This window comes from Hypomesus transpacificus, chromosome 9 (assembly GCF_021917145.1).
Source record: "Hypomesus transpacificus isolate Combined female chromosome 9, fHypTra1, whole genome shotgun sequence".
Classification (NCBI taxonomy): domain Eukaryota; kingdom Metazoa; phylum Chordata; class Actinopteri; order Osmeriformes; family Osmeridae; genus Hypomesus; species Hypomesus transpacificus.
The window spans coordinates 5,374,440-5,401,518 of record NC_061068.1 but is presented as its reverse complement, the minus strand read 5'-3'; the positions used below and the strand labels follow the sequence as shown (position 1 = coordinate 5,401,518).

Sequence of the window (27,079 nt, the reverse complement as noted above, 5' to 3'; positions counted from 1 at the left end):
AGAACGTGCAGTTCCGCGGTAGACAGATGAGAGCTTTACGTTTCTGAAAGATGTGCTACTTTGGGTCCACTCTGTACTACACCATAACAAATTTCTAAATGTTTGTGAGGTTAAGATTATTTAATAGAGAACCAATACAATACATTTTGATCAATAGGACATAAGTAATTGCTAATGCTAATGTAGGAAATAGCAGACAATTGTAGGCTACACAACCATTTGGATTAATGTACCAGAGCGTCTGCAATTTGGTCAAAAGAATGAAAAAGAATGCTTTCATGATGTGCATAAGTGAGTAGATGATGTGGAGTACCTTTGAGAATTTCAACATCATGTAGACTTGTCACAAAGAGTATTTTTCAAATACACATACTAAACCCTAAAGTATTTTGATATCAAATAGGAATATATTTTCATCAAACCTATCAAATACAATTAAGAAATCCTACTTTGTATTTGAAATACGTACTTTAAATACATGAATCATACATACTGCCCATCTCTGGCCTAGTACAGCCTGTTTGTTGAGGCTATCCTACGATAATCCGATTTGTGTTTTGATCTGGTCTTTGTCCCTTTAAGAAGCAGTGAGAGTGAAGGGAGGTGGTGCGGTTTCACACCCGGGGTGGGAAACATGGGTGTGGTCAACGATTTGTGAGTGACAGCTGGGTACGGGTTGTCGAAATTTGCGACGCCCGAAGACTCTACAGCAGCCAGTAAGATTAGGAGCTGACCTGTTCCTCAAATTGGAACAGCCAATTGCAGAAGAAATGGGAGTATCTGAAATCCTGTTGTGCATCCAACGTGGGACTATGGAACGAACGCTGGAAAAAAGTATTTTAACTAGAAGAAAAAACGATGGTTGTTGGGCTACGTTATAAGTGTGGACCGCATTTGATAATCTATTGAATCGCCGGGATTTATTTGACCACATCCTTTAACTGATAGACTAGATCTCCACAGATAAGTATTCATGCTGTAGGCTATAACCTACGGGAAGTTGGAATCATTCAACACGAGCAAGGTGTTGCATTTTGGTGTTATGGAAAATCAACGATGGACTTTTTCGGCACTGGTCACTCCTTGCGGCTGTTACATCTCGCACTGCTGTTAAGTGTTATAACATTGTAGTCTACATACTCCATAGTATGTGCACATTGAGTATCCGAAGTAAATTGGTTTTTAAGTTTGTGTGTCGACAACATGCTTGCTAAAAGTATTGTTTTGCCAAAAAGGAGACTTCGTTTTCAACCATTCATCGGACAATTTTCTGTGATGTATTTTTTATTTTTCTTAAAGGACACTTTCATTACAACCTATTGAAAGGCAAACAGACTCATTTCGGACTGAAGAAGAGAAAGTTGAACTCGGAATTGACGTGTTCTAAATGGTTCTGTTATTCTGGAAAAGTAGACTTGGTCCCACCACTTGGGTTAACACTGCTTGTGTTAGACTATCTTCCACATATTTAGCCTAATGTGAATTTACCTACAAACTGCACGATCTCTTCAAAACTATATCAGCTTTCCAATTTGTGGATACGAATAGAGATCAGAGCTATTAAAAGTGGATACAAAATGGCGGCTTCCCTGGGACGAATGGGATCTTTTTCTCACTATGGTTTTTATTTAGTTTTGTCGCTTGGACTGTTACTCAATTATGGATTGAGCTCAGAATTACCATGTGCTCAGAACTGTACATGCACTGGAGATTCTGTGGACTGTAGCTATTTGGATTTGACAGAAATACCCCTGGACCTACCAGATCGGACAGCTTCGCTGTAAGTTACCGTCAGCCGTCCGTAATCATTGACCCCCATATCGGCACAACATTGCTTGCCAAACGGAAAGTAGCGCAGAGCATAACACCTTATTGCGCACAAGGATAGATTTTATATTTCTTACGCTCCAGGGTTTCCCCTAACATTTTTGTAGTTGTTGTAGGCTACAACAATAGGCTATATATAGTCTAATCAATATGATCTGATCCCCTCCGTTAAAACTTAACTATGTGATTTCCCTAACGAGTTGTGATGACTCGGTTAGATCCGTTCATTCCAGGAGTTATATTAAATCCTATTTCGCTCTTAAATTACATTTCTGCTAAATTAGTCATGAATCCTCAGGACATTAGCCACGCTATAAACACGTTTGGAGAATAATTTAGTAGTTTTGCCCACTGACTGAGGAATGTCTCTTCACTTTGGATCATTGTTGGCCAGTCTTTCTCCCACTGAATAACAGTCAACAGAGCAGTTACTCGCCATCAACAATTTCACACCACTCAGGACTGATTTAATTTTAAAGACAACCTAGATCTGAAACAGAAATGTAGTTGTCATGTTATTTCTGAATGGCCCATCTGAGTTTAGACGGGTTGACTGCACATATATTATGTGCAACCAAACATTTTTCTAGAAAAGATTAAAAAACAAGGACCGCATAGCACCCCTGTAGGCTGTCACAATTTTAGAGGTAATGAGTGTAACTTTGTCAAAGTACTCTATGCCACTATGAATAAAGGAATAACCCTCAGGCAGTTACCGCTTTGCCATTTTCAACAGCAGCCTACATGATTATTGTAAATTGACACATGTAACTATACGTAACTAGGTGAAACGTGTAGCTAGTCATGTGATATCTGATGTGCGCATAGATTGTCTAGATCCACAGCTAAATGGCATCAGTCTCTTATCAGTCCAGATTTAAAGACCTGCAATCTTGCTGTTTTCAAAGGGAATGGTTTTATGAGCATTGTATTATCTGTAAAACACCTAGACTGCACATTTCCACAACACTACAGATAGTTCATTGTGTCGGCAGGTACTACAAAGGTAAAGGCTCTCTTTCTTCTCTAGTTTGCCAAAGTGCCAGATAAGTACATGATTACTGTAAACCAGACAGACTTTTAGTTCTGGCTGTCATGTCGTCGCATTATGACTCTAATCCAACCGCCACTAGCAAGCCAAGGAGCTTTAATGTTTAATGTTGTGGAAACGTTTGGCTTAAGTGAACTCATATGTAAGTGAAATCATATGTGTCTATTGTTGGATTGGACATATATGATTCAAGGATAACACCATTTTTAGGCTTTCATTGCTTGAAACAAATGAACAAACAAGTGTTCCCTGTCAGTTTAGTCCAGACTGACTGAAGTGCTGCAGCAGTACAAGAGCAGCAGTGTGCAGTAGGCCTCTGTGGTTTTCCAGGGCATTTCTCCATAAGCACTCTTGTAATCTTGTGGTATTGACTGATTATGCCGAGTTTGTTTATTGTAACAGATTTTTTTTGGCCTTGTGACTTTAATGTCCGCAGGGAATTGTTTTAAAGCCACATCTCTTCATCTCCAACTCCTTGTCTTTAAGAGATGATCCTATCGCGACAACTTTGATTTTATCACATATTTGTGCATTTTTTCCTAGGTCACACACTTTGAAAGTTTTTACCTTCAGTTAAATGCAGTGTTTATCAATTCTTATAAAATGACTTCTGCTCAGAACTTGACTGGAGAACACATTGGAAACAACACGGGAAGTCAAGGTCAAGAAGTTCTTTCATAGGACAGATCAAATATGACATTTACATGAAGCTCTGAAATGAGTTCATGGAAGTGTGTTGACTTTGATGACAATAGAGCAGCTGTTGCCACAAGTCATTCCCTTGGAATCCAGTCAGTAGAATAGATGGCCTTTTTGTTAAGACATTACGCAGAGCCAGTTTTTTTCTAGCATGTTTTTGTTTAAGCCGGTGTCTACAAAGTGTGTTTGATAGATGAATCATCTGTGAATTCTGTACATCTGGGAAGAGTTTGGAAATCTGGAGAAGACATCAGAAAAAAGTTAAACTTGGAGAGAGGTTCTGTAAATCGGAATACCCCCAAAACAGGCAGTCTGGCAACCAATAGAAGAATGCTGTGTGTGTGTGTGTGCTTACCGGAGCCTAACACTTCAACCTTCAGGAAAACTTGCATCAGTCTGTGTCCTCAAACGATGCAAAAAAACGGAGAGAGAGAAAGCTGCAAGTCCTGGACGTTCTCATGTACTGTTTATAAAGCCAGGGCCCATAGCTGGCCCTAGTCTTTCTTCCCATGGAGAATAGAGCAATTATTTCCAAATGTTCGTTTTCCTAGCATAATAAACACAAAGTAAGGGAAATTCAGTGTCTAATGATCAGTATTTTGCGAACTTTGAAGTGGAGTACATAAGATCAGCAGTGTGTTGAGAGAGCTGAAACAATAGGTCTTCAGAGTGGAGCTATTTATGTTATTTTTCCCAGATTAATAGGACAGGCTCATTTCCTTTGTTCCCAATCAAGGGATCTGGCGACATAGGCAATACATTTGCATCCAAACTCAAGCGTATTATTAGGTGGTGCGTGTACTTTTGCTCCTCGTCGACGGGAGTGTTGGATAGCAGTGTCGGCCCTCAGACAGGCCAGGCTCCCCTCAGTGTGTCTGGACCTCCGCTCCAGCATGGAGCCAGGAGCTCTCCGAGGAAGGCCGTCCACATGGGCCCAAGATGTGGGCCTGCTAGAGTGAGTGCTCGCCTCGGGAACCCCTCAGAGGAAGATGCACACTCCTTCTGAATCTGCCTGATCTGCTCACAGGGAGGAATCCTCCTGGATGTCTGGGCACTGCAAACTGGGCCCAGAAAATATGCTGATCCCATCAGCCCATAAGTCTGCTCTCAAACCTGTGCAGTTTTACTTAGGTGTAGATCTTGGGAAACGCTTTTTGCACATGAACAATAGTTTCTCTCCGTTCTCCCCCAATGTTTAGAAGGGGGTAAAATGGTGGTGTGGCCATGGTGTTAGCCCTGTGTACACTCTCACTGCCATTGCTGGGCTGTAAACCTGCTCTTTATGACAGGAAGGTGTGTGGGGGGGGGGGGGGGGGGCGGCAGGACAATGTTGTGCTAGGCTCTGTCTGGCCCTATGTCTGGCCTATGGGACTCTGTCTCTGACACAAGGTTATTCTTTGACTAGTTTATTGTGCTTTGGAACAGCCCATTAAAGTTTCTCTGTCTCCCAGCTGTAGCTCCAAGGGGCTATCGCTCATATCACTTCACACTTCCACGGAGCGAAGTTCACACTCCGCTTATCGGCGATAAAGATGGACAGATAAAAATGGTCTCAGCTTTCCTCTCTCACACACCCATAGACTGTGCAGACATTTGGACAAGGTGGGCATTCTATAAGGAAACGTTATCGGACCCTCGTTGCTCTCTGGCTGAATTTAGGCTGTATGTGATTGGTTATGGGATGGGCCCATGGTTAGGACTGTAGTGCGGCATGTGGTGCTGTCTGCTGATGCCTTCCTTCCTTCTCCGCTGTGTTGCTCTCTGCAGTATCCATGCCCCCCAGTGTTGGTCGACACAGAAAACCCTGTGATTTTTCACTTTGCTTCAGTATAATGAGGTAATTGCCTCCTGTTGCAGGGCCGGCAATTTAGCAATCTGTGGCACAATGGCGACGGGAGGAGAGATGACAACATACCACGCTGTCAGGGCTTTGCCTCCGGGGCTCACTCACACACACACAGACACACACCCACAGACACTTATACTCTACCATTATCTCCTCACACAGCAGGAAATGAGAGGGGAGTGAAAGAGTGACAAGAAGCACAACGAGAGAGGGAGAGAGAGAGAGACATCTGTGGAGCTGACGGAGCTCAGCAGTTCTGTTCAGGGTTATGAGAGGCTGTACCTCGGGATGTTTGGGATCTCTTGTCCCACATCCAGTTTGTAAAGCCTTCATAAGCTGTTTTATTATCCCTCCAATTTTCTCTTAAAGTCTTCTTGGTTTTGTTAACCTGAGGTAAACTGGAGTCACAGCGCATATCAAAGGTCACATCAGTTTGTCCCAGACCCGCGATGGGCTCACTGCCACCAGAGGAAAGAGGGTGAGGAATGTGGTGCGTCAGGTAAATGTGTCCCCAGACTCTGGGAACAAGCAGCCATCTCTCCACAGGCCAGTGAAACATTCCAAGCCCATCTCTCATGTCTGGACTGGAGCAGGAGTAGGTCTGTGGGCTCCTTTTGTCTCCCAGCTAAAACCTTCCCAGAGAGACAGCAGACACCACAGCCTCCCATAATGTCTGCAGACAAGCCCCGAGAGGCACCGTTTACGTTTGTGTGTCTGTCGAGGTGGGATGAGGGAGTGAACCTGTGTGAATTTTGTTCATGAGACAGATTATTATCTTATCATATGGAGGAGCAAGGAGTAGCGCTTCCCTGTAGCCCAGAACTGTTGCTTGTAACCCTATCTCTGAACAAATGTCTCAGTAATAAGTGCCTGTTCAGGTAAAGTGCCTGCTATTAAATGCACTGTGAGTCTGAACTGCAAATTGAGTGTTACACAGATAAACGACTGTGGGCTGAGCACTGTAAGTGAGCCAGGTTCAAGCCACTTTTAGTATCGATAGTATTGATCAGGACCTTAGGAACTGCACCAGAGTGCCAACACAGGGTTCTCCGAATAGTTGTTTCACAGAAATTCGGGTTACAAAACAAATACAAGGAAATCACCAATGGCACTGAACAGTTTGTTTAAAAAGTCAGTGTTTAGAGTTGTCGGCCGTTTTGTCTTGTATGCCCTCCCATGACAGTATATCTTTAAATGGACTGATAATTAATGCAGATAGTCAGGATGCTTATCCACTTCTCTATTCCCTACAGGAATGTCGGCCACAACAAGCTGACCAGCGTCAACCCAGAAGTCTTCTCCAACATGGCCAACCTCCGAGAGCTGTAAGTAGATAACACACAGGCTCAGACAACACTCAGGCTCAGACAACACTCAGGCTCAGGAAACACTAATGAGTTGGACAGGCCACTTGGGGACAGTTCACACTTTAGGGAAAAGTGTCAGGACACTCACGGAGCCCCCCCCCACACACACACACACGCACACATAAATCACATAGAACTCAAGGTTTCTTCCTGACCACCCAGCCTGGTCGGCCACTCACCAAAAGGTGTGTGAGTGGGTGTTCCTCTGTGTGTGCATGTGTTTAAAACAACTCGGCACATCCTCCTCTTTCGCTCCACTCGTAGGGTGAGTGTGTTGACTGTGCTCTCCCCTTCGAAATAGGCCCAATTCAGAGGATCTGAGCATCGATTGCTAGGCAGACAGCTAATCTATGAACACAACTCCTCCACAAAGAGCCTCTCTCTTACTGGCTAATGGACTGCTCTTGTGTGTGTTCACATTTGTCTTGTTTTATGCCTATGTTTCACTCACTCTCTTTCGCTCTCTCTTTCTCTCTAAAACACAGACAGACACACACACACACACACACAGACAGACACACACTGACCAGAGTACCCTTGTAAGTACTATACTGGATTGTCTTGAAATGAGTCCAATTGAGAATAAAGTTGTGGTTTTCTATTTAAAGCTTCCCCCATCACTTGACACCAGCCAAACCCTGGGTTGTAAATATTTTATATAGTGAGGAGAGGGCATGGGTCTATCTCAGTCAGCACTGGCAGAGAGACTCACACATATGTTTGCAGAGCCACCAAGCTAACAAACATATGCTGTCATCTCATGTGCCTTTTTAGATTTACAGTTGTTGAACAGTGATGACTTCGTTCCTGATCTGCTGACAGCATAGTTCTGTGATAGGGCATGATCTCTTGCTCCCTCAGTTTTTTCTCAACAAGCACATTTGTCTGTTTTGTTTGTTTCAGACGCCTAGACCACAACGAGTTGACATCTATCCCAAGTCTAGGGAAGGCTGCTCCTAACATCTTATCACTCTACCTGTGAGTATGGAGCACTGAAGCCACCACTGAACCTCCATTACAACTGTTCTAGTCATTTGTTGGGATCCCTCTGTCTACTGACTGGCTAGCTGTCTGTCTACTGACTGGCTAGCTGTCTGGGTAAATGTCGGAGTATTTGTGTGGCTATATGTCTGGGCTTTATATAGTCAGTTGTCTTTGCATTGCTTCCTCCTTCACTTGTTCAATTTAAGCCACTCTGACATCTCACATATGCAACTGACCACTTCATATAAACCACAGTCATAGCCAGCTTTGTCACCTAAAAACAATGATTTGATGGCAGGTGTGGCTGTTATTTTTACAGCAAAATTAGTTTCAAGTGTTTCAACTAGGCTACAGTAGTTTTCCACAACCTCTCCTCTACTCTCTCACAGAACTTCATGTTTAGGTGAATGGTGTGGTGGTGGTGTGTGTGTGATGTGTGCGCTGTGTACCTCCAAGTTTCTTGTTGGTTGGGTTTTGGAAAGCCCTCCTGGTTACAGTTGTGAAACTCTGCCTGCAGGGACTGCCTGCTCTGGCATCTCACTGGAGATTTACTGCCCTATTTGGGAAGATCGTGTGTGTGTGCTGTGTGTCTGTGTATACTTGTGTATACGTGTGTGTGTGTCTGTGTGCTGGCGTGTGTGCCACAGCTGTGAGCCTGACAGTCTCCCTCAGTACACACAATTGTGACACTGTCCTGCTCGCCTGTTCTGCAGAAAGTCAGTGAGGCCGCCTTGTTTTCCAACCGTTGTCGTGCTTCTGTGTGGCCGTAGAAGACACTAGACCCGTTCAACCGGGAAACACAGACAGTCCACAGGCTGGGGTTAACAGTTGGCCTCCCCAGCTGTGTGGAGCCTGTGTTGTATCTTCACTGCTACGGCGGTGGGAGGACTCTGCTCTCTGCCAGGCCTCAGAAGCAGCCACGTCCCTGCCTCGCCTTCTGGGTCACCCTGTAGGTTCTCAAACGGACCAACGACTGCCCCGTCAAGGTGTTCAGCCTGTTGCGTGTTAGCCTTTCAAATGTGTTAGTGTTATTCAGTTATGTGTTTGAAAATGAACCCCCGGCCCTTGTTGGCTGGTTCAGGAGAATGCAGCCCTCCTCTCTGCTCTGGCTTCTTTTTTTGGCCTGGTTGGAAGCCTGTTGCTATGGGTAGCCCAAGGACCTATCTTTACAAAGCTGCACAGCTGATGGCCTGCAGAACACTGCAGCTGGTGCTGTCAGTCACAGGGCTTATGGTAAAACACATAGGCAGGGTGGGGGAGTGGAGAAGTGGAGAGTGGTGGTGGGGGCAAGATGGTAAAGTGAAGGACTCAGGGTGACATCGCCACGGTTACCACAGGAGAAGCAAAGTTGGGAGGAAGAGGGCAGAAGAAGGGGGGAAGGGGGGCATGCACCCCAGCTCAGGTTTTTTCCCCAAAAGTAACCCAAATACCCCCGCCCGTCCCCCGTCTCCCCCGGCCCAAACACCCCGTCCCCCCCTTGGCTTCGGCCCAGCCAGTTCCTACACTGGTCCGTGTGCCTTGGCAGCTCATGCAGACATGGCACACCAGTGCGGGCAGAATTCCTGTATGGTTGGTGGAGAGTGGTCGGAATGCTGTCTGACTGCAGGGCCTGTGTGAGACTATGGCCTCTGGAAGAGGAGGATGGACCGTGGGGAAAGAGGGGTGCAACAGGAAAGAGAGGGATGTTTGCACCACCCATCTGTGTGAATGCATAGAGAGAGAGATGGAGGGAGAGAGAGGGAGCAATGATGACCATTATGTGAGATCAGCCTCTGTGGTCTTCTCTGTTCCCTCCCGCCCTCCTTCTCTCCCTCCCTCTCTCTCATCTCTCCTTCTCTCTCTCCTTCTCTCCCGCTCTCCTTCTCTCCTTCTCTCCCTCCCCTCTCTCTCTCTCTCTCTCTCTCTCTCTCTCTCTCTCTCTCTCTCTCTCTCTCCATCTCTCCCTCTCTCCCTCCCTCTCTCCTTCTCTCTCTCCCTCTCTCCTTCTCTCCCTCCCCCTCTCCCTCTCTCCCTCCCTCTCTCCTTCCCTTTCTCTCCCTCCCTCTATCCTTCTCTCCCTTTCCCTCCCTCCTCTATCTCCCTCTCTTCTTCTCTCTCTCCCTCTCTCCTTCTCTCCCTCCCTCTCTCCAGTTTCCCCTCTTCCCCTCTTCCCTCCAACAAAGCCATCCGCCTGTTCTGTTTCTCCCTCCAGTGCAGTTCATCAGACAGAGATAAACCAGAGAGAGCGGGCCTGACCAGCTCACCAGATAACCTGTGTGTCCGCCTGCCTTTGGTCCTGCATTCATCACTGCTTCCAGATCCAATCAGGCCCACAATGCACCTGGTCTTTCCACAGAGATCCCCTCAGTCCCAGAATGCCACAGCAGGCCAGCTCCGCTACTCCTAGGATCACACAGGCCCAGTGACATTAGATGTGCACAAACTGCTCTATTGTCTGGCCTGCCAACATCAAAGGCATAACAACTCCAATAGACACTCATAGTGCTAATGGGATGATGTGATTTGAGATAACTATTCTATTGTTTTGGTCCCCAACATCAAACGGGCTGGCTGAACAATGGCCTGAAATCACTGGCCAAAGAGCTGGCTGGATCGACGTGAACAAACGTCTCCATGTTGTGCTTCTTTACATCAAAAGAGGTGTCAGAATGATCTGATTATAATCATATGCTCAATGGGGGATTGTGAGATTTGGAATTAAATGGATTGAATGGAGCTGTGAACATCAAAGAGAGAGCGAAGGAAGGGAGGGATGGTGGGATGGAGAGAGTATGAGAGGGGGGCTGAGAGAGAGAGAGAGAGAGAGAGAGAGAGAGAGAGAGAGAGAGAGAGAGAGAGAGACTTTGGTGTGGGTTAGAGGCGCACTGGGCGGAACTTCTTCTTCTGAGAGAGAAAGAGAGAGAGAGAGAGAAAGAGAGAGAGAGAGACAGAGAGAGAACGATGGGAAGAAACCGAACCTCACCCTCTGATCTGGAGTCAGATCTGAGACGTTTTTTCCCAGCGAGGGTCAGCAGCTGTTGACCCCCCTGCTCCGCAGAGGCTCTGTCAGTCTCTCCCTCCAGCCCTCCATCATGTGGCTCCCAGAGGCTTCTCATATGGGTATGGGTTGGGTTGGGGTGGAGGGCAGGGTGTGTGTGTGGGTGGGAGGGGCAGGGGTCTGTGTGTGTGTGGGGGGGGGGGGGTTCTGTGTGTGTGTGTGTGAAGGGGGCGGAGGGGGTCAGTGGCTGCAACTCATCCTTTACTTTTTCCACCACTGTTTATTCAGGTGGTCTGCAGCATGACTGCCCCCCCCCCCCCCACACACACACACACACTTGCCTACAGAGGCTCTTTTAGCCTGTGCGTGTGAGGGATGGGGGAGGGGGGTCTGGGGCAGAGGGATTGACCTTGTTTTTATATAGTGTGACTGGTAGGACACCTGCCTGTCTGAATGCAACAGACCTGCCAGGGACATTTAGCAAACAGGCTTGCATGCTGGGAGTCAACTGTGTCTGGGAGAGATATGCGGACTCTCCTCAGATTCTTTTTGTGGGTGTTTCCTTCGCACGAAAAACTGTGTGTGAGGTAACTTCGATTGACCTGGGATTTGTTTTCCCAGTTCTGTAGAGGGTTTGTTAACTTCACGGTGAACTGGACACACCGAGTCCATGCAGCAGTGTTGACCCTTTACAGCTCATCACACTATCAAGTGTTTAGAGCTCCTCTTAGAGTCCTGAGTGATCCTCAGCCTGGACTGCAGCAGAGGCCTTGGTAGTGTTTGGAGAGGAATGTTTGTATTCTCTTCTAGCTGACGTTTGCTCCTGAAGGAGACCACTTGGTTGTGTGTACTCTCTCTCTTTGTTCCTGAGTGGACTAGAAGCACAATGACGGGGTCTTGTGTGCTCGTGGAAAAGCACATATTTGCAGCTCCGATTGGTTCAGAATAGATGGCGAGTTGCATTATCTTGTGAAGCAGTGACAGCCCAGTGTGCATTTTGTCTCGCATATGTCAGTCTCTTGTTTTTATTGATTTCTCTCTGTTTTTCAGACACCACAATAAAATCCGGAGCATTGAGGTGAGGCGCATGAGAGATCTGGTCTCCGTGGAAACACTGGACCTGAGTAATAATGACGTCAGTGAAGTGCGAGCGCACTCCTTCCCTGCAGGCCTCCAGATCAAAGATCTGTAAGTATAACCTCAAAACATCCCCCCATCTGCCTGTACCTCGACTGAACCTCTCCCGTGTCCACGCACATCCAACATCCTGTCAGTGCCGCCGAGTCCCACTTCGTCCGTGGTTCTGTTGCTTGTGCTTTCTTCCTCACGCTTCATGCCTGCATGTGTTGTTCTGTTTCCTCAGGTATCTGAGCAACAACAAGATCGTGCTTCTGGAATCTGGAGCTCTGGACCAGCTGGGCTCGTCTCTGCAGGTCCTCAGGCTGAGCAGGAACCGCCTCAGCCAGGTCCCAGTCAAGGGCTTCCAGCTGCCCAGGCTCACCCAGCTGTGAGTAGCTCTCCTGCTGACTCCGGCCGGAGCAGCCTTTCTTGTGGAGAGAGTGGTAGCCAGTTTTTTTGGGGGGGGGGGGGGGAAACCAAGGCTAAATGGAATCTGAGCAGTCTGTCTATAGTGGTTAGACTAGTTGCGAGGGCCGTTAGTGGGACCCCCTACCCTCCTGGGGGGGGAGGGACTCTTCTTTGGTCAACATGAGAGCCTTTCCCTCGCTGATTTATGCCCTTCCCTCTGTACCTTGAGTGGTTCATCTCTCCCTGAGCCCTCTCCATGCTGGCTCTGTCCCTCGTTCCCGGCCCTCCCCTGCAGCATTACGCCAAGGTAGCCTCATCCATACCTCAACACCTCCACTGTGGGGAGAAGGAGACCCAGGTAATGGGAGTCTACTCCATTGTGGCTACGGGTCTCTTCACTCCACGGTTCCAGAAGCTTCCCCGGGTGCCTATTGTTTCAGAGGTGACACTGTATCTGTACACGCTTATGGCAACATGGAGCAGACACAAAGAGCCAGTGTGGATGTTTATGCTGCCGGGCTGTGATATCAAACCTCCCACTCACCAGGTGCAGACAGGTGACACAGCCCAGCGGACAGAGCTGAGGGCTTCACCAACACCTCGCACGCTATTTCTATTTGTCTCCTCTCCTTGAAGACGGTTCTCCATGACTTCTATTCAGTAACCTTGAAAGGGAAGGGTGCTGAAATGTCATGTGCTGAAATGCTCTGGCCTCTTTCCCTGGTGGAGGAGTTCCTCTTATCCCAGAGCTATTTCCATGTGTTTGATGTTTGCTACTGCAGTTGACCTTAGAGTGATTGATGTCGGTTTGTGATCCTGTATTGGGATGCCTAGGTCAGAACATGACCTTAGTTTGCAACCAGACCCTTCAGGTCCCAGGGGTGTGCAGCGCTGGGCCATCCCGGCCACAGGGGCCACAGGTGGAACGGAGAGCACTCAGGAATCCCTGCTGGGGGGGTTGGTAGAGATGAATGTTCATTAGAACCAGGAGAGAAGAGTAATGAGCTGCTGTAACTAGCGGCCTTCATGGAACCTGTGAAATGTAGAAATAGAGAAACAAGCCATGTATGTTCTGTCCTCTTGACCGTGTTCCTGTGCGATGTGTCTACAGTGAGCTGAACAGGAACCGTCTGAGGCAGGTGGAAGGCCTGACCTTCCAGGGCCTAGCCAGTCTGGAGGTTCTCAAGCTCCAGAGGAACAACATCAGCAAACTGACCGACGGAGCGTTCTGGGGCCTGGCCAAGATGAAAACACTGTGAGTGTCCCGACCATCTGCCTCTCACCTCCAAACATCTACAATAGACTGGCGTTTGTTTTTGTTTTTAACCCAAACTACATTACCCATACTGCCTCTGTCCTGTTCCCCCTGCAGCCACCTGGACTACAACAATCTGATGGAGGTGAACAGTGGCTCCCTGTATGGTCTCAGCTCCCTGCTGCAGCTCTTCCTCAGCAACAACTCCATCTCCCACATCAACCCTGACGGCTGGAGGTTCTGCCAGAAGCTGCGCGAACTGTGAGTACCTGCTGTCGTCCCAACACTCTGCCTGCCTCCCAACACCCTGCCTGCCTGCCTCTCCCTGAACCTGAACCTCGGCTAAATGACTTAACGCTCAATATGCACTCCTCTCAGGATAAGCCTGTTTAGCCCATAATTACAGCCGGGGTTGACAGTAGCTAAGTCCTCTTTAAGCACCTGTATTCAGGTCTCCAAACGGGTTTGGCCCACTAGCGTGTAATCCTGTGTTGCCAGTGTTGCGGTAATTACAGAGGGGATCCCTGTCTCTCAGTCGAATGAATGAGCTGGTATTATCTCCGCTGTTCAGACTGTGTTGACACGACTGTTCCAGCGTCCAGCTTAGCTCAGGTGAGGCATTGCTAACTGGGTCGTTGTTAGGCATCGCTGGCGCCAAGGACAGCACTCTGCTTGTGGGTTCATGTATGTATTTCAAACTGATATCAGCCCGTGTGTGTGTGTGTGTGTGTGTGTGTCTGATAACCGTCTGTGTCCGTGCTCCATCTTGTTGCAGTCCGCACAGTGAGAGGTTATATGATTTTATTAGTGGGCCCTGATGACTGTGATACAAGGGGATAGTGGTTCTGCTGTCCCTGTGTGTGGCTCCAGAGCTGCCTGCTTTATGGCTCGCCTGTTATTACATTCCGGATGAGACAAGCTGACGAGGAAGGAGGCAGAGAGACTGTACACATGACTGACCACACTGCCCCCAGCTCCGGTCCAGACCTTGCCCACACACACACACCACATATCCTGTCAGGCCACTGGTAGATTGAGACCATAAAGAATGCAGTGATGGGAGACTGAGTGGAGAACTGAGTTTCATGCTTGAACAAAAGCGGTGAGATCCAGAGTTTGATGACAGATGCATCTGGCACAAGTAAAACATCCGATACGTTCCCCCTGCGTCTCACCTCCCCGTGATCGTACCGACTTCAACCACCGCGACCACAATAGAAGCATCTAACTTGTGGTGTTGAGGAGAGTTGGCAATGAACCTCAGAACAAAAAGATGTCTGCCGCCACTCTGTGCTCTCCCAAGTCCTGACCCCCCCCTCCCTCCCTCCCCCCTTCTCTGCTCCCCCCTCCAGGAACCTGTCCTACAACAACCTGACCCGCCTGGATGAGGGCTGCCTGGCCATGCTGGGAGACCTTCAGTCCCTCCGTCTGGGTCACAACTCCATCAGCCATGTGACCGAAGGAGCCTTCAAAGGCCTCAAGTCCCTGCGCACCCTGTAAGTCTTCCTGACCCCTCCCGAGGCACACAACATTAGTTCCTTCCTGAAGGTAGAGGCTGGAGGAACCATTGCAGGAGCAACGTTCCGTTCCGTTCCATACTGTGTGGGTACGAGGGGGAGATGTCTGTCAGGCCCCTCGTGGGCAGTTGTGAAACACCTTGCAGTTGTTTACTTGAGACGGTTGCCCATTGTCTCATTTGCATTCATGTATGTGTATGTGTGCGTTGACGAGGTGTGCATGCGTCACCATTGTCATGGTTTCTATGAGAACATTTCTTTTGGGGGTGTTTTCTTTTCCCCCGCCCCTGTCCCTGTTAAGGCTGTGGGTTCCCAGAAAAGCTAGATGCACATGTGTTCCCCGGTGCTAACCTCCCTGGAGGCTCTTGGCCCTTTTAAAACTGAGCAGGATGGGAGTCCCCCCTCTACACTGGCCCTGCACAGGCGGACGGAGAGGGGGATGGAGGGATGGAGGGAGGCTGTTGAAGGGCTGGTTCCTTGCGTCTTTTTGGCTTGAGCTCTTCCCAGCCAGCCAGCCAGAGAAAAGAGTGTTGCCTGTGCTCGCTAGACAAGGTCTTTCTCACAGTGGGGTGACAAGCCAAAGCATATACAGACCTTTCTCTGCTGGCACAGAGAGAGAGAGGGGGGGGGGGGGGTAGCTGTGTGAGAGGCCCTCTGTTTTGCTCGCCTCTCTCGCCCTTTCTCTCTTTTTTCACTTTTTCCTTTCTTTCTCACTTGCCGGCTTTGTCTGGCCTGCCGATCCCCGCACACATCTCGTGTTTTCCTCTCCGCTCTCCCTATCCTTTTATCTCTGCCTCCTCGCTCCCTTTATTCTGTCCCCACTTTATCTTTTGCATTCTTTCTTTTAATGACTTTCTTACTTTCACCCTCCCCATGTCTCTTATCCCTTCCTACTCCCCCTGTGGCTCTCTCTTCCTCTTCCTCTCTGCATCTCTTTTTCCCACCCCTTTCTTTTCCTGATCTCTTCTTCTCTCTCCCTCTCTCTTTCAGGCAGGTCTAATCTAATCATTGTGCTGGATGGTAGGCACAGACCGGGCCTGTAAGAGAGCCGGGGCTACCTTTAATTGGGCCTGCACTGTTGGCCATGGCAGCGTGGGGTTGGAGCCTGCAGTGGGGTGTGAAAGCCCTGTGTAGGCCAGCCTTTTCAGCAGTGGGGGCCAGTCTTCAGGGGCCTCCCCCCTGGCCTCCCCCGGCCCCTGTATGGGCCCCCACCACTGGGCCGCATTAACAAGGCAACGGCCATTCACGCCTAGCCAGCCAGAAAGAATAGGAAATTGGCAGCCCAGTCCGGTCGAACTGTAGAGGCTCTGAAAGGAAGCGGAGGGAAGGTCTGTGGATGCGGGTGGGGGGTGGAGGGGCTGGAAGAGAGGGGGTATTGAGTGCTAAAGGACTGTGTGGGTGTGAGTGACCATCAGCCTCAAAGAGCTTTCCAAAGTTTGAAAGAAAGTCCCTTAATGGCAGGGGAAACAAAGCGTGCGATAGAGCGGCGAGTCACATCTTTGTCCAAGTATTTTTTTGTTGTTTTCCTTCCTGATTGCTATTCAGAGGGCTCCCAGTGCCCAGATGACTTCACCGGTGTGGATAGCCCGGTAGAACAGCTAATGAAGTCTATTCAGCGTGCGTTTAGAAGTGTCCGGGCAGACCCACGGCTCTTTTCTTCTCTAGTTTAGCTTCAATCTCAATTCTTTCCAGCTTCATTAGCAGCAGTTGCTGTGACTGTGGCATAGACCTTCCACCAGGACTCCCAGACCCAACTGGCTGGATCCAGAGGGCATTATGCGCCCGGCAATCTCTCCATGCCGTCATGAATTATACATGTGTATGCCTGCGCTGGGGTGGCGTGCCTTCCTCTCTCCAGTAACCCCCCCCCCCCCCATTCTCCTCCTCCCCCCCCCTCAAAGGAAAGAATGCGCTTGGCTGGCAGAGCAGAGCAGCAGGGAGAAGTTTGCTCTTTAGGCCAGGTGCGGATGGGGGGGGGGGAGAGAAGGAGTGGGTGGGGCTAACCCGTGACTTCCAACTACGTCTCTTCTAAAGCTACAGAGCACTCTGAACTTCCCTCCTCCTTCCCTGGCGCTCCTCCATTACTCTCATCTCTTATTTTCTCTCTCTCTCTTTCTCTCTCTCTATCTCTCTCTCCACAGGGAGTTGGACCATAACGACATCTCTGGGACAATAGAGGACACCAATGGGGCCTTCTCTGGACTAGACAGCCTCAACAAGCTGTGAGTCTCTCCCCCTCTCCTCCACCCTCCACCACCCCCCCCTCCCTTTCAGCTCGCTGGCCTGCCACTGGTTTGGCGATTGTCTCTCCACTTCTCTGCACCCCCCCCCCCCCCCCCCCTCCCTCCCTCCCCTCAGCCAGTGTGAGAAGTGAGTTTCCTGGTGCTCTCCCCTGCCTCCAGCACGGCCTGGGCAGGTCGAACCGAGAGCCGCCCCGGTCTCTGTCTCTCCCCTCAGGGCCTCACACATCATTTGGAAGTGCTACTCTGAGCGATGACTTGAAGTGCTACACTGAGAGATGACTTGAAGTGCCGCTCCGCTTTTATGAGGCTTTTCTTCATGATGCATCCAGGTTTATATTTTAACTGCTGTTGGCCTAAAACCCCAGTCTGTTCAAATCGGTTTTTCATCTGGGTTTTATCTCAGTCTGACTCTTCCAGTGGCCATGAAGCTTGGTTGGGGTCTGTGGGGAGGCCATGAGACCTTGGAAATGACTTTTTGTCTATAGTTTATGGTCTTTCATAATTTACCCTCCTTGTCTAAACCTTGTTGTCACCAGTCCAGATAAGGAGTGAAGCAGCACTTAAGATGCACACAGAGCTGAAGCATTCAGCGTCCAATGCAGTCATCACACATCAAGTAAAAAGACTGGTGTCCAGCCAAGGCCGTTCCCTGAGTGAGCCCCACTGAAAGGGCTTTTCTGTGGACCTACAGGAGATCCAGCAAGCCTGCTCTGAGCCCCTCTCCTCCTCCCTCCCTCCCTCCATTCCTCCTCTCCACTCTTCTCGTCTCGAAAGCCCTGTTGTTAGGAGCTGAGAGAGGGTGAAATTGGGGGGTGGGCCTGGTCATCAACATCAAACGCCGTGTTAGCCCTGCGTGCCCCGCCTCTGCCCCTGCCCTTTTGTCTCGCCGGGAGGGGTGTAGGTGGAAACTGCCCGCTGTACCCAGCACTGGCACAATACCCCCACCCGCCTCCGCCCCGGGTTAGGATGGCCGGAAAACACGCTCACCAACGCTGGGAACAAGATAAAGGGAGGGGGGACTTCAAAGTCTCCTCGGAACGTCTTGTGTCCTCCCAGATCGGCTTGTGAATATCCCCTCATGGGAGGCAGCCACTGTTGTATGTCTAATCTGGGTTTACTGGAGGTCTCTCTTTCAGACCACGGGTCCTCTTTCACCATCCAGGCTAAGAGAATAGGAATGACTCATGCTAGCTATGGACCACTCCTGTCTGTCCAGCCCAGTCCAGTTTGACCAGCTCAATCTGACCAGCCCAGTCCTGTCCTAGCAGCCCAGAAAGAGTGCAAGGTCTCAGTCCTGCCGCTCTGCTGAAGGATGGTGGGAGGGGGTGAGGGAGTGTGGGGGGTGAGAGGAGGAACGGTGGGAAACGGAGGAGAGGGGTGGGGGTGGGGGGCGCTGCTTTTGAAGAGCGTCTGGGATTAAACCCCCAGGAGGGGGGCGAGCCGCTTGTTCCTTGCTTGAACCTGGCCTTGACAAGGCTACTTTTATTCCCCCTACAAGCTGTGTTGTCCCAACAGTGAGAGAACCTGGCCTTTCATGTGACTACCCCCCACCCCCCGCCTTCCCCCGGCCCCTCCCCCTCCTCCCAGGATCTCAGCCCCACCCTGTCATCGCTATTAAATTCTAATAAAGATAAAAGTGGTGTTTGAAGAGCAGAGCAGGGCCGGACCGGGCCCCCAGACTCCCTCAGCCTTCGTCCTAATCTCCACAGTTCGGATTTCCAATACCTCAATCCCTTTTGCTCTTATCAGATTCAGCTTCACTAATTGTGCTTTTCTCTCTCCCCTTTCCCCTCTTCCTCTCCGTTTTTGTCTCATGTTTGCCCCCCACCCCCACTCCCTCTCTCAACTCTCTTTCTCTTTTCCTCTACCTCTCTCCCTCCACTTATCGCCGCCCTTCATGTTTGGAAATTGCAGAACTCTTTTTGGAAACAAGATCAAGTCGGTGGCCAAGAAAGCCTTCTCAGGCCTGGAGGCCCTGGAGCACCTGTGAGTATCCCACAATGCACTGGGGCCCCCTCCGAGCACGGCTGCCAAAAGTAGCTGCCTGAGAGGGCTGCTAGCAATTTAATAACGTCTTTGTAAAAGGAGAAGACAGGGTTTGCGAGGGCCCAGCTGCTTCCCTCTCGTTAGTCTGCAGACTCAACTTTGGCCTTTTTTCCTAGTGCAAGGGAACAAAGTTATTGAGCATATGGTCAGTTTCGTAGAAGAAATGGAATTTCTATAAGCTCTTTCACAGGCCCTGGCTGTTAAGGAAGGAGAGAGAAAAGAAAGTGCTGGAGTGTATCCTCAGTCTAACATGCCTGCCTCTGTCCACCTTGTTTAAAACAAGCCATTTGGAAGTGTGTGCGTGTGTGTTCCTATTACAACTGACAGCCCTCTGTTTAATGTCCCCGTAGGAACCTGGGAGAGAATGCTATCCGCTCCATCCAGCCAGACGCCTTCAGCAAGATGAGGAACCTCAAGAGCCTGTGAGTTGATCATGACTCACCTGTAACACACACACACAAACACGCACACACACTCATACACACAAGATATTATATACACAATGATGCTATAGTCATGGGAAAAGAAGTGAGACGTTATTCCTCAGTCTGATCAAAGCTGTTCTAAAACAGTCAGATAACAGCTGTCCTCTCCTCTCAGGATGATCCAGAGTGACAGCTTCCTGTGTGACTGCCAGCTTCGCTGGCTCCCTGAGTGGCTGGTGACACGGGACTTGGTAACGGACGTGAATGCCACCTGTGCCCACCCTGAGAGCCTGGAGGGCAGCAGCATCTTCCAGTCCCCGTCAGAGAGCTTTGTCTGTGGTGAGTCGCGTCGCTATGCCGACAGCTGTGCATGTCATGCTATTGTGTTGTTTATCTGATTTCACCTGGATCTGAAAGGCTATATATGGGTGTGGGACAGTGGTTGGACGTCAGTATGCAAATATTTCTATCTATATTTTTTTCTCCTGTTGAGAGTTTTTCTGGGAGTTTTTCCTTGTCTTCCTTGAGGGTTTAGGTTGGTTGAGGGGCAGTTCTATGGGCGTATGTGAATCCCTCTGTGACATGCTTGCGTGTAAAAAGGGCTATACAAATACATTTGATTTGATTTGATCTCAGCTTCTCTATTTTGGTTGGTGTGTGTGTGGGGGTTGTTAGTCAGCATTTCCAGTCGAGTATGTGTGTCTAACACCTCCCTCCCTCCGTGCTCATGCCTCCAACCCCCCTCCCCCCTCCTCTCCTCTGGATAGACGACCTACCCATGCCCCAGATCATGGTCCAGCCAGAGACCACCATCACCGTCCTGGGCAGCGACGTCCGGCTGACCTGCACGGCCGCCAGCAGCAGCTCCTCTCCCATGACATTCGCCTGGCGCAAGGACCAGGAGCTGCTGCGCCAGGCCCAGATGGAGAACTACGCCCACGTCCGCGCGCAGCCAGGCGGGGTGATGGAGTACACCACCATCCTCCACCTACGGCATGTCACCTTCGCCCACGAGGGCCGCTACCAGTGCATCATCACCAACCACTTTGGCTCCTCCTACTCCAACAAGGCCCGCGTCACAGTCAATGGTCAGTCTGTGTTAGCTTGTGTGTTTTAGTGTGTGTGTGCGTGTGTTAGTTTGTGTTTGTAGGAATGACTTCCTCCAGATAACTCGGTAATTTAGGAGATACTTAGCCGAGTTACACAGCATAGGAGAGCTGTTCTACCGTGGGACAGAATAAATCAGATTAGGGCTCATTCAGAGCTCTTCCTCAAAGAATCTCTTCAGCCTTCTCTCTCTCTCTCTCTCTCTCTCTCTCTCTCACTCTCACTCTCACACTCACACTCACACTCACACTCACACTCACGATCACACTCACATTCACACTCACACTCACACACACTCTCTCCAACCCTCCCTCTTTCTCTCACTCGCTCAGAGAGGAATTTGGAACGAATGTGTCCATCAGTTCCATGCTGTGTCAGCCTGGCTGACCGCTTCACTGAAGCAGTCTGAGGCTGGTCCCCTGCTCAGTAGAACTCTAACCCAGACTCTCCTCTGCTCTCCCCCAGTTCTACCCTCCTTCGTCAAGACGCCCCAGGACAGAGCCATCCGTACGGGCACCACGGCCAGGCTGGAGTGTGCGGCGGAGGGCCACCCGACGCCTCAGATCGCCTGGCAGAAGGACGGGGGCACGGACTTCCCCGCCGCCCGTGAGCGCCGCATGCACGTGATGCCTGACGACGACGTGTTCTTCATCACAGACGTGAAGCCGGAGGACATGGGCGTGTACAGCTGCACCGCCAAGAACACGGCAGGCACCGTGTCGGCCAACGCCAGCCTCACCGTGCTGGGTGAGACACGTTATACATGACGTCATACATGCTACCATGCTACCAGTCTCCTTTCCTCAAAATGTATTATTCCCTCATCGAATCAAATCATTTACTATTCACTCATAGTAATCACACGTAAAACACATTACGCATCACACAGCTGAGATCCATTTTGGATTTCATTTGAGTTTTTGACTATAACTTTCCCAGTTAACTTAATGTTGATGATTTGGGGAAATGTGACCACGCAAATAACCCCCAAGTCACTTGGGAATTGGTCAGCCTTCAGCTCGGGACCCAAACCCTTTATTTTCCTTCTGCAGCTGTGGCCTTGCTATAGGTCAGGTGTCAAAGGTCAGGGGTTAGGGCTGGGGTTGGAAGGGGGAGGGGTAGGGCTCACAGAGGGGTGTTTGTTACGCCCCCCTCCCACCCCGCCTCTTTTCGGAGTGGGAGGGACAGTCCTAATTCCTGAGCTGTGGGGCTGAGTAATGGCCATGTAGGAAAAAATGTGGAGGTTGGAAGATGGGAACTCCCTGTATTCTCTGAAAAACTCAAGACGAAATGTTCTCACGTGTACTTTGTGCTGTATATTGGAGGGTAGTTTCATCCAATGTAAAGGGCTCAGTTCTGTTTGGCCTGGGGTGACTGGGAGGCCTCTGCTATGTGGCCCTGTGGGGGGTGGGGGGGCTGGAAGGTAGGAGAGGGGGAACAGAGGGAGGGGTGAGGGAGAGGGGAGGCTGGGGCGGGTTAAGTGAGATCTCTTAATCTGTGTGTTTCCTGCTGAGAGGAGAAGCCTTCTCCACATACACGCACACACGCAAATACACACAGCTCAATGCACACAGATTACCAGTCAACATAGACTAATACAACTGGAGGAAGGCCTCCTTAGTTAGGAGTCTTTTCATAAACATCCGTAGTGCAGATCTGCATGACATCATGCCACTGTCTCGTCTCTCCTGTCTGCCTGTTACCTGGTCTGTGTGCTTGTTCTGAACTTGGAAACATAGTTAGAGCCCAAACACCACACCTGCCTTTATGTTCCCAGCCGAGTGCATCACTAACCCCTCCCTCTCTCCCTCCCTCCCCCTCCTCCCCCCTAACAGAGACCCCTCACCTGGTCCAGGATCTGGAGGACCGCAGCGTGGTGGTTGGGGACACGGTGGCTCTGCAGTGCAAGGCCCTGGGCAGCCCCCCGCCCCGCATCACCTGGCTACGCAACGACCAGCCCCTCCGCCCCTCCGACAGGCACCATTTCACCCCCGGCAACCAGCTGCTGGTGATCGGCAGCGCCGCCCTGGAGGACGAGGGCCGCTACACGTGCGTCATGTCCAACCCCCTGGGCACGGAGCGCGCCCACAGCCAGTTGAGCGTGCGCCAGCAGCACCCCGTCTGCGCCCCGCCCTCCGGCCCCAGCACCGTCACCGTGGGCATCATCGTCATCGCCGTGGTGACCAGCATCGTGGTGACCTCGCTGGTGTGGGTGTGCATCATCTACCAGACCCGCAAGAAGAGCGAGGAGTGCAGCGTCACCAACACAGGTGAGGGTCTGCAGACGATGCCCAGGTGACCCAGGTGACCCAGGTGACCCAGGTGACCAAGGTGACCAAGGTGACGGTTTGATGTTGACCCTGCTGACACCCCCGCTCCTCTCCCTCTCCCTCCAGATGAGACCATCGTGCCCCCGGATGTGCCCAGCTACCTGTCCTCCCAGGGCACCCTGTCTGAGAGGCAGGACGTGTGCATCAGGGTGGAGGCCGGCGGGGGAGGCCAGCCCAACGGACACCTGGACACCTCAGGTAGGAATGGGCCTTCACACCTCTCACACGCTCCTGGACTCAACTCGTCTACGCAGCATGCAGGGAACTGCTGGACGGGCTTCTAAACCACAGGGTTAACGTGTGTGTGTGTGTGTGCGTGTGCAGGCTTCGACGGTGCCGTGGTGTGTATAGACTGCATGGAGAATGGGACCAGCTACTGTAAGGACCCCGGCTACCTCCCCCAGGGGATGGGACCTGTGGGTCTGGAGTACCAGCAGCATCCCCACACCCCCCCCATGGAGTACAGCGCCCCACCCCTGCACTCCGACACGGGATACTACACCCCCCCACACTGCAACGGGACCCCCAACGGAGTCCGAAGGGACCCCCAGCCTCCCGGCTCACACGGCCACCACGACAAAGTGACGCCACAGCAGAACCACCACGACAGACAAGGTATGGTGTCACCACGGCGATGACGACCGTAACTGTCACGCCAGCCGCTCGCTGAAACGCCATCGTTTTTGGAGCTGCCAGCTGTGGCTGTGAAGGCGGTGATGGTGAAAGGGAGGAGTGTGATGGATGGGTCCCAGTCGATTCTTGACAAGCTGGATCCTAGCTGTCAGCCTGGGAGTCTTGAGGGGATCTCCCACCTCCAGCTGCAGGCAGGCAGCGTTGAGTTCCCAGCGCTGGCAGCCTTCCATCAGGGCAGGTCTGGGCCTGTGCTGCCTGGGACTCTGCTCCCTCGGCTAGGAGGAGGGAGCCCAGAGCTGTGTGTGGATACAGGTCTTCATGTTTGCGTGTGCTATCACTGGCCTGCTATTTCATTCTCCACTCTCTCTCCCCCCTCTCTCTCCCCTCTCTCCCCCCTCTCTCTACCCTCTCTCTGTCTCAGGGTTGCCTGGGAAGAGAGCAGGACAGATCGTCGTGTGCTCCCCGTCCCAAGCTGAGTCGTTTCACAAGCCGGTCAAGCTCTCCCCAGCCGCGCTGGACTGTGAGAGGGAGCTGAGGCAGACTCTGCTGTCTAACGGACACGCTCCCAGAGCCACTCAGTGACAGCGCCCCACTCAGGAGAGCCAGCGACTAGCAGGCACCCCCCCCTCTGCACACCCCCTGAACTAAAACAAACTCATCTTGTTCTTTGGGAACTGGACTGCTACCTCAAATAGAGGAGAATGTTCCCCCCTCCCCCCTCTCGTCTGGGGCTGAAGGGGCGGGAGCGCGAGGAAGGGGACGGGGTCCGGAGCTTGAAGGCGAAGCTTGTGTGGGTGGCGTCCCATCCGAGCGTATCAGATGTACATACTTAAAACCTTCCCCTGGGAGGTGCCAATCACAACCTAGCTCCAAATAAATGACTTGCATTTGAAGCATGCAAATGTAGGGAATAATGTACAGTATATGTGTGTTTGAGAAAGAGAGCTATACCATTGGACATTTGACCGTGTACATAAGAGGTTGCATATATATTATATAACTTTTACAAAAGAGTATTTGAATTTATTCTGTGCATGATAAAGAAAGGAGTGATGGTATTTTTGTCTTTTTCAAAATGAGCCTCGTCGACATCTCTCGGCTTCAGCTACGGTGCCTTACTGCATGATCAAAGAAACTCTAGAACCAGACTCATCATATATCAAGAGATTTAGAGAGATCTATCAGTACACTCACATACCATGGAAACACTTTATTGCACTTGAATGTATTTGACAAACACTGCCAGTCATGGCCTTAAACAAACATAATTTACACTCAGTGGTACTTCATGAAGGATGAACTTGGGTTTAATTTATTTCGGTACGTGATATGGTACAAGGCAGGATGTTTTGATGGACAAACTTGGTTTTGGTCATGTAAGCACTTTTATACTCAAGTTACTCATCATTAATTACATCTGACAAAGCAGCTTAGGGACATGATGTATGGATTTCTAAACCCTTCCATTTCAGAGTAACCTATCACTTTCCATGTTTCTGGGATTAGAGGAACATCAGGCCTCTTCCACCTGTTTAGTGACTACAAAAAACCTGCTCCAGTAGCCTCTGGTTCAGACAAGACCCTCTCCTGTGCTTGTAACCAGTGTTTTTGTTCACTCTTTACTCAACAAATATACCTGGTTTCAAATACACATTTATAGCAAATGTGGCTCCATATATATTTCAACTGTAAAAGGGAATGGTGATCTTGACTGGTTGAACCAGAAGGTCATGTGGAGTCAGTTGTGTTCCTGCTGTCGTGCCTAACCTGTTGCCTGCTCCATGTTCACACTGAGGACGGCCAGTATTCGCCTGTCAGAACACACACCAGACCATATATAATAGTGGCAAAGCATTACCTGGTATCTGTTGAGTCTTTGTAAAACTTTATTTGGTACGAGGTAAGGATGTTTCATTCTGTGAAAAGCTTACTGTTTGGGAAACTTGTGAAAATGTACTCTTAACCAAAACTAAGACAAATGCAGTGAAAGTCCTCCACTTCCCAAAGCCTGGATACCTGGGGCCAGTGTGACATACAAAGAGCAGTTTAACGTTTTACATTGTGTAATGCGTACATGGGTCTTGCCCATTTTGGCAAATGAACAAAAGCTAGAATTATATAAAAGATCATTCAGATGTTACTAGGACATTTCCCCAGTGTATCCAGGTTTGAATGAGGAGGTGAAACAGTACATTATATCTGGTCCAAATAATTTATTGAAACAGACTGAAGCCATTTTACCATTGTCAAAGCTCAAAACATTGAAGTGTCTTACATGGCATTGCAGTGTCTAATAAAATCACATTTTGATATCATACATTATGATTTTCGTTTTGTGTGTGTGTCTTGAGTGGTTCTCAGATGAACCCACTTCTCTGCTGCACGCGGTGACGTAAATCCTCCAAGTCTATCCAGCCCAGAGTGAGAGCCTGTGATCTGGGGAGGGGGGGTCAGGGCCAGGACAGGCTGTACATTCCAGCTGGTGACTGACAGCCCCCCCAAGACAGATCCTGAGCGCCTGGTGCAACCATCAAATGTTGCGCATTGTTCTTCAGCAGCTTCGTGACAGGCAGTGTGACAAACACACCCACCTGTGGGGCCGTCTATCTCCCTGTGGACGTGCCTGGCACCCTCACCTCCGCTACCTACTACCGCTCTGTGAAGGACAACCCGCAAGTCAGGAAACTTGGCTTACGACAAGATACCATCAAATGTGACCTCACATCGGTGTTTGCGTCTAGGGTTTCCTGTCACTTTGAAGGTCCCTCAAGCCGGTGCTACGGTAGGCATGTTCCAGAGTTGCCTTCACCTCTTTGGGAGAGTCCGGATCGCAGGTGTCTGAGCTCAGTGGAGCTGAGATCAGGCTTCATGGAGGCTCGTGGAGCTGAGATGAGGCTTCACGGGGGCTCGTGGAGCTGAGATGAGGCTTCATTGAGGCTCGTGGAGCTGAGATGAGGCTTCACGGAGGCTCGTGGAGCTGAGATGAGGCTTCATGGAGGCTCGTGGAGCTGAGATGAGGCTTCACGGGGGCTCGTGGAGCTGAGATGAGGCTTCATTGAGGCTCGTGGAGCTGAGATGAGGCTTCACGGGGGCTCGTGGAGCTGAGATGAGGCTTCACGGAGGCTTGTGGAGCTGAGATGAAGCTTCATGGAGCTGAGATGAGGCTCATGGAGCCAGGTGGTTTGGTTCATCTCCCTGCTGAAACCCAGGAGAGCTGGGACCTTGGAGGGAGATGGCTGGGATAA

The 27,079-nt window shown here is 50.3% G+C and overlaps 1 protein-coding gene across 1 annotated transcript; it reads left to right on the top strand.

The window, feature by feature from the left end:
• Positions 1-752: 752 nt before the first annotated feature.
• lrig1 (leucine-rich repeats and immunoglobulin-like domains 1) lies at positions 753-26,151 on the top strand. The gene is made up of 18 exons (XM_047026581.1): positions 753-1,780; positions 6,677-6,748; positions 7,694-7,768; positions 11,802-11,939; positions 12,115-12,258; positions 13,390-13,533; positions 13,651-13,794; positions 14,886-15,029; positions 17,192-17,272; positions 19,208-19,279; positions 19,690-19,761; positions 19,940-20,103; positions 20,532-20,852; positions 21,337-21,618; positions 22,707-23,141; positions 23,268-23,399; positions 23,526-23,816; positions 24,256-26,151. Exons 1-18 carry the CDS (start codon positions 1,578-1,580, stop codon positions 24,414-24,416), a joined length of 3,075 nt encoding a protein of 1,024 aa, XP_046882537.1. The 5' UTR covers positions 753-1,577; the 3' UTR covers positions 24,417-26,151.
• The last annotated feature ends 928 nt before the right edge of the window (positions 26,152-27,079 follow it).